Here is a 14,790-nt window from a genome sequence, read left to right as displayed (position 1 = left end):
AGCCAGAGCCCTAAGTTGTTGCCAGTGACGGTGCTGGTGGTGCTGGTGGTGCTGTTGTTGCTTGTGCTGGATGGTGCTGCTGCCAGTGTTGGCTCGGCACTAAAGCACATGAAGCAGCAGTCGAATGAATAAGAGCGAACCGACAATCAACATTGTTGTTGTTGTTGTTGTTGTTGTTGTTGTTGATTTTGTTGCTGTTGTCGACTGCAGGTTCTGACTCAGGGCTACAGCACAGTGCGCGCCGCTCTGTGGTATGCGACCATGTGCGTCGCTTAGAACGACAACAACAACGACAACGACAACGACAACGAAGACGACGACGTCGATGAGCACCGAGCACCGAGCAGCGAGGACGACTATTTAGGCTACGGTACGCCCTGGCTTTGGGGGCCAACTCTGGCAAATGTATTGTCACAGTGGTGTGGCATTTCCTTTATCGTACTGAAATGTAGTGTGAGGCGCTCGGGGGCGGACTGGCGGGAATGTTTAGGCCTCGCAGTCAGCTCCTGGTAGCCAAAGCCTGCGCTAGCGCTCCAACACTTGGGATGCCGCCCACTCCTTGGCGTTTTCATCGTCGCCGGCAACGTCGACGTCGACGTCGTCTCGGTGCTGTTGTCGACTGAGTTGCGTTCGTTGGGTTCGCTCGTTCGTCTTGACATTTGCGTTTTGCCCTGCTGCTTGGTAAGGTTGAATGATTGGAGCGAACAGTGGCACTACGTGATTGGAATGGAACACATGCAGAACTCATATTAAATATATGCTTTGGATCTACTCATATTGGTCAACATGTTATTTGGCAAGCCGAAAGCGGCTTTAAGCCTGGAATTGTAGCTTGACTATAAGCCAAACCTTAAGCCGTTTTTATCTAATCATAATTTATCTAATCGCAATTGAAAGCTCTAAATGTGGGCAAGAGAACGAATTGTAAACTCATCTTGTAGTTGGCATAGTATTCAGCTTCCTCGATCATGCTTATGGCTATTGCCCTGACTAAAAGCCTTTGCCGCAATTTGTATATGACTGAATCGAGTCAAAGTCTCAAGCAAAGTTATTGGCATTCGTTAATCCAGAATAGCTGCGGCACCACTGTGCAGAGCTTAAGCGAATATTCGTTTATTCTGATTACAAAAGGCGGGCATGGGAGGCCAAGCAGCAAGGGGGCCAGGCACAAATTCCAACTTTACTTCAACTTTAATGTTCGGTCACTGTCGGTGCTCTGTTCTCAGCTCAGAGTTCGCAGTGACGGCGACGGCGACGATGAATTCGAGTACGAACACGACGACTTTAACTCTAACGATGTTCGCTCTTTCATTTTGTGTACTCTTGCTCAGAGTCTATGCATTAAATAATTCAATATACGAGGCTTTAGGACTTCTGGTAATATTTTTAAGTAATTTGCTCTATTTTCTAATTTTATTAATATTTCAATAACTATATCTAAATATGTTCCCATATATATGGCATTTATGTAGCTATAATATCTAAAAAGATATCTATGTTTTCTTGACACAACAAAGCTAGATTCATAAATAAATTTGGCACTTGCATCATCTACAAACTGCTCACATATTAAGAAATCTTGTGCTCTGCTCTTAAAACTAATTTGCTATAAGTCTAATGACTCTTGCTAATATCTCAAAGCTCCATAAATATGCCTTGAAATACTTGTATACTTCTCCAGATAACAACTATATAGAATATGTTTGATCAGCTTTATCTCAATTCTATATCTGTTCACATATGGCTATGGCATGTCTTTGGACTACTTGCAGGGTATAGCTGGGTTTGGCTGCTTCTCTTTGAGCAGGCAGCTAAAGTTGTGCTGCTTGTTGGATAGTTGACGGGCTGGTTGGCCTGGCACTGTTCAGAGTTGCAAGCAACGCTATCGTTGTTGCTTTCAACGTTTGCCGCTGTCGTTGTTATTGTTGTTGCTGCTGCTGCCGCCGCTGCTGCTGCTGCTGCTTTTATTATAAATTTTTGCTGGCTCTGTTGGTTCGTTCGTTGCTGGGTTTTTTCAGCGCTGTCGTCGTTTTCGCCTCAGTCTTGCCTGACGTTGTAGCAGCCAACGCCATCACCATCGCCATCGCATGCTTCACCTTCGCCCCACCGCACACACACACACACACACACACACACACACACACACACACACACACAGGCACTCAACAGTCACACACTTTGTGCGGCTGCTTGCCTCTCTCCGACTCTCCCCGCATCTTCTTCGTTCTCTCTCTCTCTTTCTCTCTCCCTCTCTCTGTCTCCCTCTTTCGCTGTCTCTCTCTGCCATTTGAACGCCCTGCTCCCCACAGTCGTTGCTGCTGCGACGAAGTTTCTTGTTTTCTTTCAACGTTGCTGCCGCTGCCGCTGCCCTCGCTGCTGCCGTCGCTGTTGCCTCTTGCTTGTCGTAATTTTACTTGATTTTTTTTCTTTTTTTTTTTATTATTGTTGTTGTTGCTGTGTGCTGCTTTCTGTGCGCTCGTTCGTTGTTCGTTAGCGTTTTTCATTTGCGTTGCTGTTGGGTCTTTTTTGCTGCCGTTGCCATTGCTGCTGCTGGCTCTGTTGCCGTTGCCGTTGCCGTCGACGTTGCTGCTGCTGCTGCCAGTGAGTTGGTTTCGAAATAAACTTTAATGCGAACATTCGTTTGGTTGAATTTCAGTTTCTGTTTCAGTTTCTGTTGCTCTGTTAAATTTGGTAAAAATGTGCGCAGTCAGCTTCAAATGCAAATGCAGGCACAGTTTTCATTGATTTTAAATAGAATATTTATATATAATGTTAAAAATATATATATATATATATAAATATATAAATATATGTATTTATATATATATTTATTAATATATATATATATATATATATATATATATATATATATATATATATATATATATATATATATACATATATATATATATATATATATATATATATATATATATATTATGTACTGGGTGGGCTAGAGAAACATTTATAGGCGAAGGGGATTTTTTTATAGGCAATTTTATTAGGCTTTAAGTTCTGTTCTTTGCAAAGTCTGGCAAACGAGCAAATACTGATTTGCTTTAAATGGGTTCCTGAGGCTAATGTTACCCAATCGCCGTAACAGCTGCGCGCGTTTTTCAAAAACCTTCGCGCAGGCGAAGGCAGCCAACCAACGAACGAACCAAGCCGTAACAGCAGCAACATTTAAGCTGCCAGTTGCCAGTTGCCAGTTGGAATGTTGTTGCGGCTGCTGCTGCTGCTGTACATTAAGCTTAAGCTGCGTTGAGTTGAGTTTCACTATAAAATGAATAAGAGTTTTCGTTGCTTTTGCACGCAAACGCACAAACGAACCAACAGACGAAACGAAACGCTACGAATTGATACGAAATGAACGAACGGACGTCCTCGAGAAGCCCAGCCAGCAGCAACCACTTCAGCAACAGCAACAGCAACAGCAACAGCAACAGCAACCAGCAACCAGGCAGCTCCCTCTTCAAGCGCCGCACCGCGCCAATTCGCTGTACAAACTGAAAATATATAAAAAGCAACAACAGCAGCAAAAGCAACAACAGCAACAGCAACGTCGACATTTGGGACGTTCGTTCGTTAGTATCGCAACAGCGAACAGCCGGAGCCATAGCCATAGCCTCATATACACAGTAGATACAGATACGCAACCCACACATATACACACACACACATAATTATATATATACACACTCACATTCACACACACATATATGTATGCCTAGCTACACGCGCGCTGGAAACAACGCCAGCAAACGATTGCGAAGAGAGACGAAACGAAGCATGGCGAATAGAAGAGAAGAGAAGAGAGGAGTGGAGAGAGGAGAGGCGAGACGAGGCGATGCGAGTCGAAGCGACCGACCGACGATGGCAGCACTCGAAAACGACAGCATGAATAATGCCTCAGATTGGGGCTACACTGGGGATAGCTATGCGCTACAATATATAGGAAGAAATGAGAAAAACTTCTTATATAATGAAAAACAATATTTTATATGAATGTAAAAGGCAGTTCTACAAATAGATCATTCAGTTAGTTATATATGTCAACTAGTACTTAGAGATATAGTTACATTATCTTTTTGCAATCTTTATTTAAGTTATTGCTATAGGTCTTTTCATATTTTAGAAGGATTACATTTATAGATTTTAATCTCATAATTCAGAATAACCCATTGCTTCCATTTACTTGACACACTTTAAAAATAATATCTTAAACATTTCTAACAGTAAAATCCATCTGTTTTCCAAGACTTAAGTCAGTTTATACCCTACGAAACGGCTGTTCTGACGCACAAGTGAAATAGCTTCAAGACTTTTGCTGGATCTCGGTCTGGCAATATTCTTTGGGCAGCAGCCCGGCCCCAATACCAGCACCGACATCGACAACAACTTCGCCGCCTGCTCATCTGGCCATCTGCCCACCCGCTCGAGCGTCCGTCTCCATCGGTTGACTGTCGTCATCGCCTGAATTTGAATGCAAAGTCGAAGAGTTGTGGTTGTTTGTGTAGTTGTTGCTTAGGGTATTGTTGTTGCTATTGGTATTGCTCTTGCTCTTGCTCTTGCTTTTGCATAGTTGTGGCAGCAATAGTCAAGACAAACGAATATATATAAAACCAGGGAATTCACTCTTCCGTTTTGTTTCACATTCACCTCAGCTGGATGCAATTGCCTTGATTTGCTCAGTAGAAATCAATGTCGACATCCCGGGCCTTGACGGCCGATTGGCAGTTCCAAAAACAAAATGGACCTACAAAATGGCGGCTCATGAATGAAGGTTTGGCAATAAAACGAAGACAATCGGCGATCGCACATCCTGTTCAGCAATGCTTCGCCTTGCTTCTATGTACATCTGTGGATATTATTTAATGGAGGCAAGAAGTTCGTTCTGTAATTCCGCTTTAATCCACTTAAAAGTGAAATACTTAAATAGTGTAATATATTTTTACTCTTAGATGTTTTTATTATTTTCTTTTACTATCAAATTATCGATTGGTTTTATTCCATGTGTAAAAATTATGTACATATGTAAGTTTTTGCTGATTGCTAGACAAATTATTTGCCAAACACAGAAAAGTTAACTTAAAATTTAACCGGAATGGGCGGGACCTTTGCTTTAACTTAACTTTTTCGAAAAGATCTTTTTGCCTCTGTTGTATTTTATTTGAGACAGAGAACCCAACATTAAATCAAGTTTGTGAAACATATAAATAACTATAGCACTCCTGACGTCCGTTAATTGTACTATCTATAAACTCCATGGATAGCCGCTTGGTGTACTGTAGGTTTTCTGTTTTGAAATATATCCAATAGAGCGCGCTTCAACTTAAAATAGTACATAAGAGTGCCAATGCTACAGTGTCGCAGCAACTAACTTTGAATAGCGAACAAGTAGTAGTTCGCCAAATATCTGATAGAGAAAATCAAAATTCCAATTAGCGTCCCACTTCAATCTTATTCAAATATAACCAATACTGGTGGCAAAAATATGGGGGTAGGTCATTGAAGAAACTAATGGGAGAAATACTTCTAATATGTTAACAAAACTTAGATTGCTATTAATATTCTTGTAACAGTTCTTTTTAAAATATATAAATAAAAATATTTCTAAAAAGATCGAAAGAATTAATTATTTTTGTTTCAAAGACAACTTATCGACTAGTCGATATGTTCACCAAATTTCCGCCAGAGTGCGCCACAGGTAACAGCTTAAGTTGGCCGCATTTGTCACAATCAGCTGTTTGCAAAAATTAAAATCGCATTGCCGCTTTACAAATCACGCATAAAAAATGATGCAACAAACTAGACGCATTGTAAGATAAATATTTTAAAGCTTCTAACAAACGATCTTCATAGGATGGTATACATATTTGAATTTACAGCTTAGGCCAGTGATAAATGGATTTTGGACTTTGCCGGCACGAGGTGCTGCAAGCACGACGGCCCCAGCGCCCGCCAAAATTGAAAAAAGTACGTGATACATCGAATATACGTTTCTTGACCAACAACTCATATCAATTTCACATTTATAGCTGTTAACACGGTAACTATATTGGGACGTGTGGGTGCAGATCCACAACTACGTGGCTCGCAGGAGCATCCAGTGGTCACCTTCTCAGTGGCTACTCACACCAATTACAAGTGAGTGGAAATGTAAAATAGTTGGCAAACTTAAAAAGAAACTGTTCAAGTGTATTTCTCTCTACAGATATGAGAATGGGGACTGGGCACAACGCACCGACTGGCATCGAGTGGTTGTCTTCAAACCCAATTTGCGCGACACTGTGCTGGAGTACCTGAAAAAAGGGCAGCGTACCATGGTGCAGGGCAAGATCACATACGGCGAGATAACCGATCAGCAGGGCAACCAGAAGACGAGCACCAGCATTATAGCAGACGATGTGCTGTTCTTCCGTGACTCGAACTAACAACTAACAATTAGCAAGCCAAATATCTGCATAATCTTCTTAGACTTAAGAACAAAGTTGAACTTGAAAGCATTTAATTGACTAATTATTCATACACATGTATCATATAAATCATTAAACTGAATGTTGAATTTGAAATATATAACAGTTAAGCTGCGGTTGATAGCGCTCAGTTCACGCACTCGTCATTGATTATATTGGCCATGTCACAGGAGCACTTGTTACTTAAGCTGTTAATTTGTAGCTTTTTGGTTATTGCTTTATAGTTTTTGTCCACATTTTGGACCAACCTTTGCAGCTTATCCAACTTATTCTCCAGTGTATTTAGCGCTTTCAAATGGTAGTCCATAATCTGAGTGATCTATGGAAATAACTTGTGTGAAAAACTTGTGCTTTCTGTACACGGATTAACAATTTGCTCACCAAATTCGGGCACTCCAAATGATCAATAGCGTCATTGTTGTAGACCGTAAGCTCTTCTTTTAGGCTGTTACATTGTGCAGTCGATCGATCTGCCGATAAAAGTAGCTGAAGGAATGCCATATAGCTGTTGGGTATCAGAGGTATTAGCTCTGGGCTCTTTAAAAAAACCAAGTTGCTGGCCTCATAGCGTGAAACAAGTCTCTCGATTGCAACCAACTGAGCTTCGTTCTCCTGCAATTCGAGCTCTGTTTGATAAATACATGTCTTCATTGAGCCTATGAACTGATCCACGGAAACGAGCTGAATGCAAATTAAGTTGAGACTCAAAATACGATTTCATTTTCAACAGTTTCAATATATTACTTTCTTTCCATTCTCCACACAAATGCTTTCCTGTTCGCGAATCAAATTCATTTTTAAATTAAATTCTTCCACCGCGTCTTCGGTGTCTTCTAATAAAACCGTACATAGAATGTCCAAGTATAAAAAGGACATTGGGTCCGCAATGAATGGGTCACTCATTGCAAAACTTTAACACTTTAAAAATTTTAATAAAAGTTGAAATTTAGTAACGGAAAAACAAACAAGGATACAATACATATGTATGAAAAATGTAAGGGAAATATATGAGGATGTGCCTTGTATCAGTTCCACAATAAGTTGTTACGGAAAGGTTGCTGAGAAATGAAGGTGAAAAATGTTCAAAATAACTTTTAAGTGTAAACTCAGAGTTCCCACAATTGCTAAATAGTTATATTTTATTTAAATTTATAAATATATAATCATATAATTTATATATATAAATAAAAAAAAATATGTATATGTATAAGCCTGTAATACCTGAATACCTGTAAGCCAGTTACAGGAAGTGATTATCAGTGTAACTTAATGCATATCGCATAATTAATAAGACTTGCCTTCAAGCTCTGATAATGTTTAAACTTTTTTTTTGGCTCTCTGATACTGGGCACCTCGATGTAATCTACATTTAATCTTGCGATCCACACATTGCTTGGAAACACATGATGCTGATTTATAGCACTCTCTCTCTCCCTCTCTCTCTCTCTCTCTCTCTCTCTCTCTCTCTCTCTCTTGATTTGTAGGCTTATCGATCTAGAATTATGTCACAGAATGGAATAGTAACAACAAAGACGACCACAATACATTTAGCAAACAGTCAAACATCGCGATCCACTCTCAATTGTCAATCGTCGAGGTCTTCCACACATATCGGCGGGAGCGTTTCGTTATCTGTGTGTGTGAGTATTTGTTGGATTTATATGATATGTATGTGTGGATGTGTGTGAGTGTTATTCAGTCACGACTCGAAACTCATTTCGCGTACTCAAAGCCCATTCAGTTCGCATTTAGCTTTTTGCCAGCACGGCGGCGCTTGCCAATCTCCAGCGCACGTTACAAACGGCTTGGAGTCTCAGTCCCACCTCTCGTGGCTCTGATAATCCCAGTCCCTACTTGCAAAAATTGTATAGCAAACAAGTATAAGCTACCAGAAGATGCAAATTGTTATCACTTGATAAGCAGTTGAATCAATAGGGAACGTATTTCCCACCTGGAACAATAAAATACACATGAAAATAAATTGAAATAGTTATCCAATCAGAAATGGCTGTGGATTACGTTTTAGAGGAGCTAATGGGCAAACTGGGTGAGTAGATAGGTCAATCCCTTCTCCAAACCAGCTACCAACCGGCAACTGGCTGTTCTTATCAGTGGCATATCAGCAATGCGTGCGCTTATCAAGTGCACGGCGACTGCGTCGTTTCCGTTTATCCAAATAGAACATGTATTAAGAGCACGTTAGATTCAGTTATCCGGCTGTCAGTTTTAATTATCAGACGCGGAATGTTGTTATCTCTTTGATATATGTCCGGCCCTTTGATTTCATATATATGCTGTAATCTTTCATATTTTTAATTACCCTCGCTGGTCAGTCAAGTTTAATACAATTTTAATTGCCGCAGTCTGCTTATTTAATAATCATCTCAAGGTTAAGCGACGTGCATGACGGATTGACTGTTACAATTTACTATACACAGATCTGTATTCACACAAAGCTCCAATCGAAATCGTCGATCGTCAGTCATCGATCGCTTCTAATCGAACCTATATGTTAATATAATATTAATATACTTTTACAAACGTATCTGCGGCATGCAAACCACAAAGACGGCATCGTCACGTGGCTACAGATGAGCTGCTTATTGAGTTTAGAATGAGATTGCGGTTTATTCGGGTAATTTACACGTTTATAACTAAAAGCGAGCAGCTGGAAAGCCATTTAAAATATTTAAATAGTAACGTAAATATCTTTAGTTGTGTGCACTGCGCTCTACTTATATTCTAAACTTACATCATTTTTAATTAGCATTGTGTAAACACTAAAGGCATAAATAGTTAGGCTTATCAGTGCCCGATTTGAATCAGTTTTATACTTTTATAACTGAACTTATTGGTTAATTGGATAGCAGCAGTACGCAAACTGCATTTTTGCAAGAGTTTTCAAATCAAAGCATATGAATTTAAAGCCTTGAGGAGCCCAGGCAGGCCTGTTAAAAACAAGTTTTTGTCATTCGATGCCAACCGGTAAGAGACTAACGACCGCCTTAGCCACTTTTTCCTTCGAGTAACGACATTATGAGTATATGTTAATATATTGTATCTATATCGCAAGTACGTAAGAGGGCAAGAAATTCGAAAGTCCACAAACAGGTTATACAATTAGTTTCTTCTAAATTTTATACTTTTCTTAATTTATTTATTATTATTTTAATTTTTGCTCTGCTCTGTCTCTCAGTGAAGGTGAGATCTAAATGGTTTGTTCGTTCCGTGACTTTTTAATAGTTCTGCTTTTAGCTGTGTCATTCAAAACATGACTCAAGCATAAAAAAAAATATATATATAAAAAATTGTATTTACCAAAATTTGTTGGGCAATGCCGCATGGCCTTCCCGTTTAGTAACAAACAAAAAAAAAAGAAACACAATTAAATATATGTATAAAAATATTTATGGCGATAAGAGTTCGATTGTATTCTGAGGGGGCAAAGGTCCTTATGTTTTGCAGAGAATTTGTTTTTATTCGACTCATTCATATATTTATCAGCAAAGTGTGTTTTTTCAGCTATATATATATATATATATATATATATAATATATATAATATTAATATATATATATATATATTTTATATAAGTGTCGGGCCAACTTTTCTGTAATGGAAATTGGTTTTGCTATGATAATTCAGTGCAACCTGTTGCGATTTACCTGCTGCTTCGAAATAGAATCAGGGCGTAGTCTAGGTCAAGTTTACACACTTAAATATAGAACGGTCTCTTTTGTTTATATTTACATTTATTTAGAATCGCTTGTTGGATAATCTGGCTACTGGCCTAGAACAAATATAATAAACACAGATTATTCCAATTACTCGCTGTAACACACTGGCAATTATAAAACAAATTTTTGACTATGCATATGAATATCAAAAAATCCACCAGCCAACAAAATACCACATACAATCCATACAGCCGCATTTTGCAGTGGGCCCAACCACAGCTGATGCATTCCGTTCGTTTGTGCAACATTTGGCATTGTTCATTTTGTGGCTCACAGTTGTGCAATAAGTTAGTTATTGTGTGTGTGTGTGTAATTAAAAGCCTAGTACTGCACATGGATTGCAAATATAAATTATAAATCAATGTCAAAAAAGGTTTCGCTTCAAATGGCCTCGTGGATATGGAGAATGAAACCAAAATGCAGTATGAATTCTGAAGGGGATTTTAATTATTTCATAGCTTCGTATTATTGAACTAAGTAACTGTATATAATAGTTATTCAGATTGGCTAGTTTATGTCTATCTTTACTCGAGTGAAAGATTAATGCATCAATCATTGATGGTTTTCGAATTGGTTAAGTTTTAATTTGTTTAACAATCTGTTGACGGCTTTTGTTCTCATTGAGAGTCAAAGAGCAATATAGTAATCCTCTTTTATCTATTCAATAATAACAACGTGCTCAATATGCTCCATTTATGATGACAGTATATTGCACATACATGTTTTATGTCATGTTTGATTAGCCAAATAAACAATTCGTGTGTGTCATTGTGACCAAGGGCTGTGCTGCAATAAACCCGGCCGAACATCTAGCGCAGTAAATCCCACAATGAAGCCATAAACCGATGTGGTACTGTATCAGTTTATACTTGATGGACTGATTTCTGATAATCCCTTATGATTTCCCATTCGTCCGTTTGTTTTCACATTCATTTTCAATATCGTTACCTATCGATGGCTCTGTGGCCTGTCTTTCTGATTATGCATAGAGTCGCAATTGAATTTAATTAAAGATTGTCGGAATGTCGAATTGGTATTAATTAAAAACTATTTTTGTGCGAGAGATCTGTGACATAATTTTACACTTATTGTGTGATCGCTCGAGTAGTTTTACAAATTCTTAGACAATGGTATCAGTCTGGGAAGTGTCTGTAACTTTTCTGACATTCGGCTGATGTTTGTCTCTCTGTCTACTGAGCTAGTTGAACACATCAATATTGATATTGCTATAGTAGTTGGTAGCGCAAATCAATTGTAATTGCCGATTGAACATTGGACCGTTCAAGTGACAAATATCTAGGCTACGTCCAAAGAAATTTACACAGTGCCTGCCCTCGAGAAGTCAGATCACAGCCAGTACAACACAGTACAGCACAGTACAGTGCATACAAGCATATAACGACGCCAATGGTTCACATAAAACATAAAAGAGAATAGTAAAAAAAGAAAAGCAAAACCAACTGTTGACAAACAGTTTACCGCGCATTTGTATGCCATTCAATTGAAATCGAATTGAATAAATTCCACTTGATTTAATTGCAATGTCTCCCGAGTGACGACAATTCTATCGGCGCCGTTAAACGCGTTCAGATACGCCCAACGAAAAATATCTGATAACCCAATTTGGCAACACAAACAACTCTGTGGCCATAACTGGTTATAGCACAAGGATTGGCATGGCATGCGAAAGTGGATAATCCAATTACTCTAATAGCATTAATTTTAAAGCTATATGACCTATACTAATTATATATTCATTTGCAATTGAAGTCTTTATTGAATCAGCGTGAATACCACTCGTCGAAATACTCACCAAGTGGCATGCGCCTCGCTCGCTTATCGTAGCTCATTCATTTGATACCGATTTGCACTAGTGTTGGAATTACTTTAATTAAATAAAGCAAACACAAGTGCTTTCTAATATAATTGCCGATGAAAATACATTTGGAACAGTTGGGGCTTACGAACTCTTCTAACTTTTTTCTGCAGTTGAGGTCTTCTGATTGGGCTAATATAGATTCGAAGTTAGCACTGCCAAAAATATTCTGCATCCGGAAAGTATTTTCTGAAATCTTGGTCACTCCTTTCAAATTTCGCTGAAATTGATTATAGTTATTATAAGAATGTAATCCTAGTGGCTAAGACAGTACTTCATCCTCTAGTTAGTTTTGATAGCTATCAGAATTTAGCAATTTAGGATATTCATATCACAGTTCCAGTGGGCAAATTCCACCACAAACTAGTTCAAGTGTCGAGAAAGCAAAATCTTTTAATTTTAAGTCTGGTAAATTAATTGTGATAAGCCACTCGGAAGAATGGAATTGCATTATCAACTTGCGTCTTAGGCAGTGTCTATAATTTTATTTAATTAAGATTAAAATATTAACTGATTAACTTTTGTTTTTAAGGCGAGTTCGGTAAATATCAATTTGCCCAATTTTTCCTGCAAGTGCTGTCCGCTCTCACAGCGGGCATGCATATGCTGTCCTTGGTGACTGTTGCCTCTGTGCCCGAGCATCGCTGCTTCATTGCTGGCGTGGATAACAGCACTTTATCGCAGCTGCCCTGGAACTCCAGCGCCATTCTTGAAGCCATTCCATTAAAGCCATCTGGCGAGCTGGACTCGTGCCATATGTTCAATGCGAGCGCTGGGGATCAGAGCCAGATACCCTGCGAGAAGTATGTGTACGATACAACGTATTATAAGACGTCGCGCACCATAGACTGGGACTTCGTTTGCGATCGTCGCTGGATGGGCGCCATCATTCAGACGGTCTTCATGTTGGGCACCTTCACGGGCGCAGTCACGTTGGGTGGCTTGGCTGACAAGGTCGGTCGCAAGACCGTCTTTTGCTGGTCAGCGCTGCTGCAGCTATTTGTCGGTGTGGGCGTGGCCTTCATCCCGGAATACTTCTCGGTCATGGTGGCGCGTTTTGTGCTGGGCATAGTCGGCTCTGCTGGTGCCTATATATGTGGCTTTGTACTGACCATGGAGCTGGTGGGCGCTACCAAACGGACAGTTTGCGGCATTACCTTTCAGGTGAGCCTAAAATTTGTCATTAATAAGAAATTAATGAGATGTTGAAGCTTGGACCGTAAAAAGATATATTCGGAATCTAAACAAGCCTATTTAAATTGGCATATAATACGAGTCTTCTTATGAAATGTATTTGGTCTTACAGGCTGTGTTTGCTGGTGGCATAATGCTCGTTGCCGGCTGGGGTGCCATTATCAAGGATCGTCAAATGCTTCAGGTGGTGTATGGCTTGCACGGTTGCCTGTTTCTAGCTCATTGGTGGCTGATGGATGAGTCACCGCGCTGGCTGTGGATGCAGGGACGTGCAGCCGAGGCAGTGGATATTGTGGCCAAGGGACTGCGCATCAATGGCTCTGGCATACCCATCGACAAGGACTACTATGTGCAGAAGGCCAAGCAACAGGCTGCTGTTGAGGAGAAGTCCAGTGCCGGTCTCGTCGATCTCTTCCGCACGCCCAATTTGCGGATGAAGACGCTGAACGTGTGCCTCTGTTGGTTTGCCAACTCAATCGTCTACTACGGCCTGTCGCTGAGCGCTGGCAAGCTCTATGGCAATCCCTATCTCATACTGTTCCTCATGGGTCTGGTGGAGTTCCCCAGCTATATTACCATTGTTTTTGTCTTGGATCGTCTGGGACGTCGCTCCATCACATCCACTCTGATGTTAAGTGGCGGCCTCTGCTGCATTGTGGCCGCCTTCATAGCCCAGGGCACCACTCTGTCCACAAGTGTGGTGATGCTGGGCAAGCTGCTCATCGCTGGATCCTTTGCTGTCATCTACAACTACTCGGCGGAGCTATTTCCCACAGTGGTGCGCAACTCAGCCATGGGATTGGGATCAATGTGTGCCCGTCTCTCCGGAGCACTGACGCCCTTGATTACTCTGCTCGGCGATTCATTTGATCCCAAGATTCCGGCTGTGCTGTTCGGTGTGGTTGCCTTAGTGTCAGGCTTCTGGGTTATGTTCCTGCCGGAAACAATGAACAAGCCCATGCCAGAGTCCATTGAGGATGGCGAGAACTTTGGCAAGGGTGATACCTGGTTCAGTCAATGTGCTGGCCGCAAGCCGCGCCAGGATAGTATTTATCCCGACGATCCCGAGCAAATGGTGCCGCTCAAAACCATCGAAAGTAAATAGAAATGCCAAAGTTTTTTTTTGTTAAGCATTCTCATAAGACACGCCTACACAGCCACAACGACACCCACACTCACACGACCTTAGTTAAGCTTCATCATGTTAATAAAGCGAGAAGTTCGCCTTAGTGAATCTGTGGACCAAAGATATGCACTGAGGTCATAGCCGCTCACTTTTATTTCAAATGTTTTCAAGCGAAATGTAGCACTAAAACGTTTCCAACAGTTTTCCAAAGAAAATCTCTTAAACGTGGGCTGCAGCTCCAAGAAGTTGAGTTGTCACAGTGACCAGTGACCCAGAATAGCTAATTCTCTAACCATGACAATATTACAAATGGATAAAGCTTAAAAGTATGCTAGTATTCTTGTTAAATCTAAGATTTGACAGTGGCTGGCTGTTGCTTTT

At 40.3% G+C, this 14,790-nt stretch overlaps 3 protein-coding genes across 4 annotated transcripts; 2 read left to right on the top strand and 1 right to left on the bottom strand.

Annotated features, from left to right (window-relative positions):
• Nucleotides 1-5,711: 5,711 nt before the first annotated feature.
• LOC111604634 (single-stranded DNA-binding protein, mitochondrial) lies at nucleotides 5,712-6,525 on the top strand. Its single transcript, XM_023322772.2, has 4 exons — nucleotides 5,712-5,819; nucleotides 5,889-5,976; nucleotides 6,039-6,147; nucleotides 6,215-6,525. The coding sequence occupies exons 1-4, from the start codon at nucleotides 5,796-5,798 to the stop codon at nucleotides 6,432-6,434; spliced, it is 441 nt and encodes a 146-aa protein (XP_023178540.2). The 5' UTR covers nucleotides 5,712-5,795; the 3' UTR covers nucleotides 6,435-6,525.
• On the bottom strand, nucleotides 6,492-7,463 carry LOC111604633. 2 transcript variants are annotated; one of them, XM_023322771.2, is made up of 4 exons: nucleotides 7,221-7,463; nucleotides 6,858-7,157; nucleotides 6,725-6,795; nucleotides 6,492-6,664 (listed from the first exon to the last, which is right to left on the bottom strand). In XM_023322771.2, exons 1-4 carry the CDS (start codon nucleotides 7,377-7,379, stop codon nucleotides 6,604-6,606), a joined length of 591 nt encoding a protein of 196 aa, XP_023178539.2. In that variant the 5' UTR covers nucleotides 7,380-7,463; the 3' UTR covers nucleotides 6,492-6,603. The 2 variants fall into 2 exon arrangements, with proteins under 2 accessions (XP_023178539.2, XP_023178538.2); XM_023322770.2 differs by having other exon boundaries at nucleotides 6,492-6,795; nucleotides 7,221-7,462.
• Nucleotides 7,464-8,228: 765 nt separating this feature from the next.
• LOC111604651 (organic cation transporter protein) lies at nucleotides 8,229-14,534 on the top strand. The gene is made up of 3 exons (XM_023322808.2): nucleotides 8,229-8,523; nucleotides 12,622-13,253; nucleotides 13,396-14,534. The coding sequence occupies exons 1-3, from the start codon at nucleotides 8,481-8,483 to the stop codon at nucleotides 14,386-14,388; spliced, it is 1,668 nt and encodes a 555-aa protein (XP_023178576.1). The 5' UTR covers nucleotides 8,229-8,480; the 3' UTR covers nucleotides 14,389-14,534.
• The last annotated feature ends 256 nt before the right edge of the window (nucleotides 14,535-14,790 follow it).

The sequence above is a fragment of the Drosophila hydei genome, unplaced genomic scaffold (assembly GCF_003285905.1).
Source record: "Drosophila hydei strain 15085-1641.00,03,60 unplaced genomic scaffold, DhydRS2 tig00000063-arrow-pilon, whole genome shotgun sequence".
Lineage (NCBI taxonomy): Eukaryota > Metazoa > Arthropoda > Insecta > Diptera > Drosophilidae > Drosophila > Drosophila hydei.
Note: the sequence above shows the minus strand (reverse complement) of the source record. Positions and strands in the feature narration are given on the sequence as shown.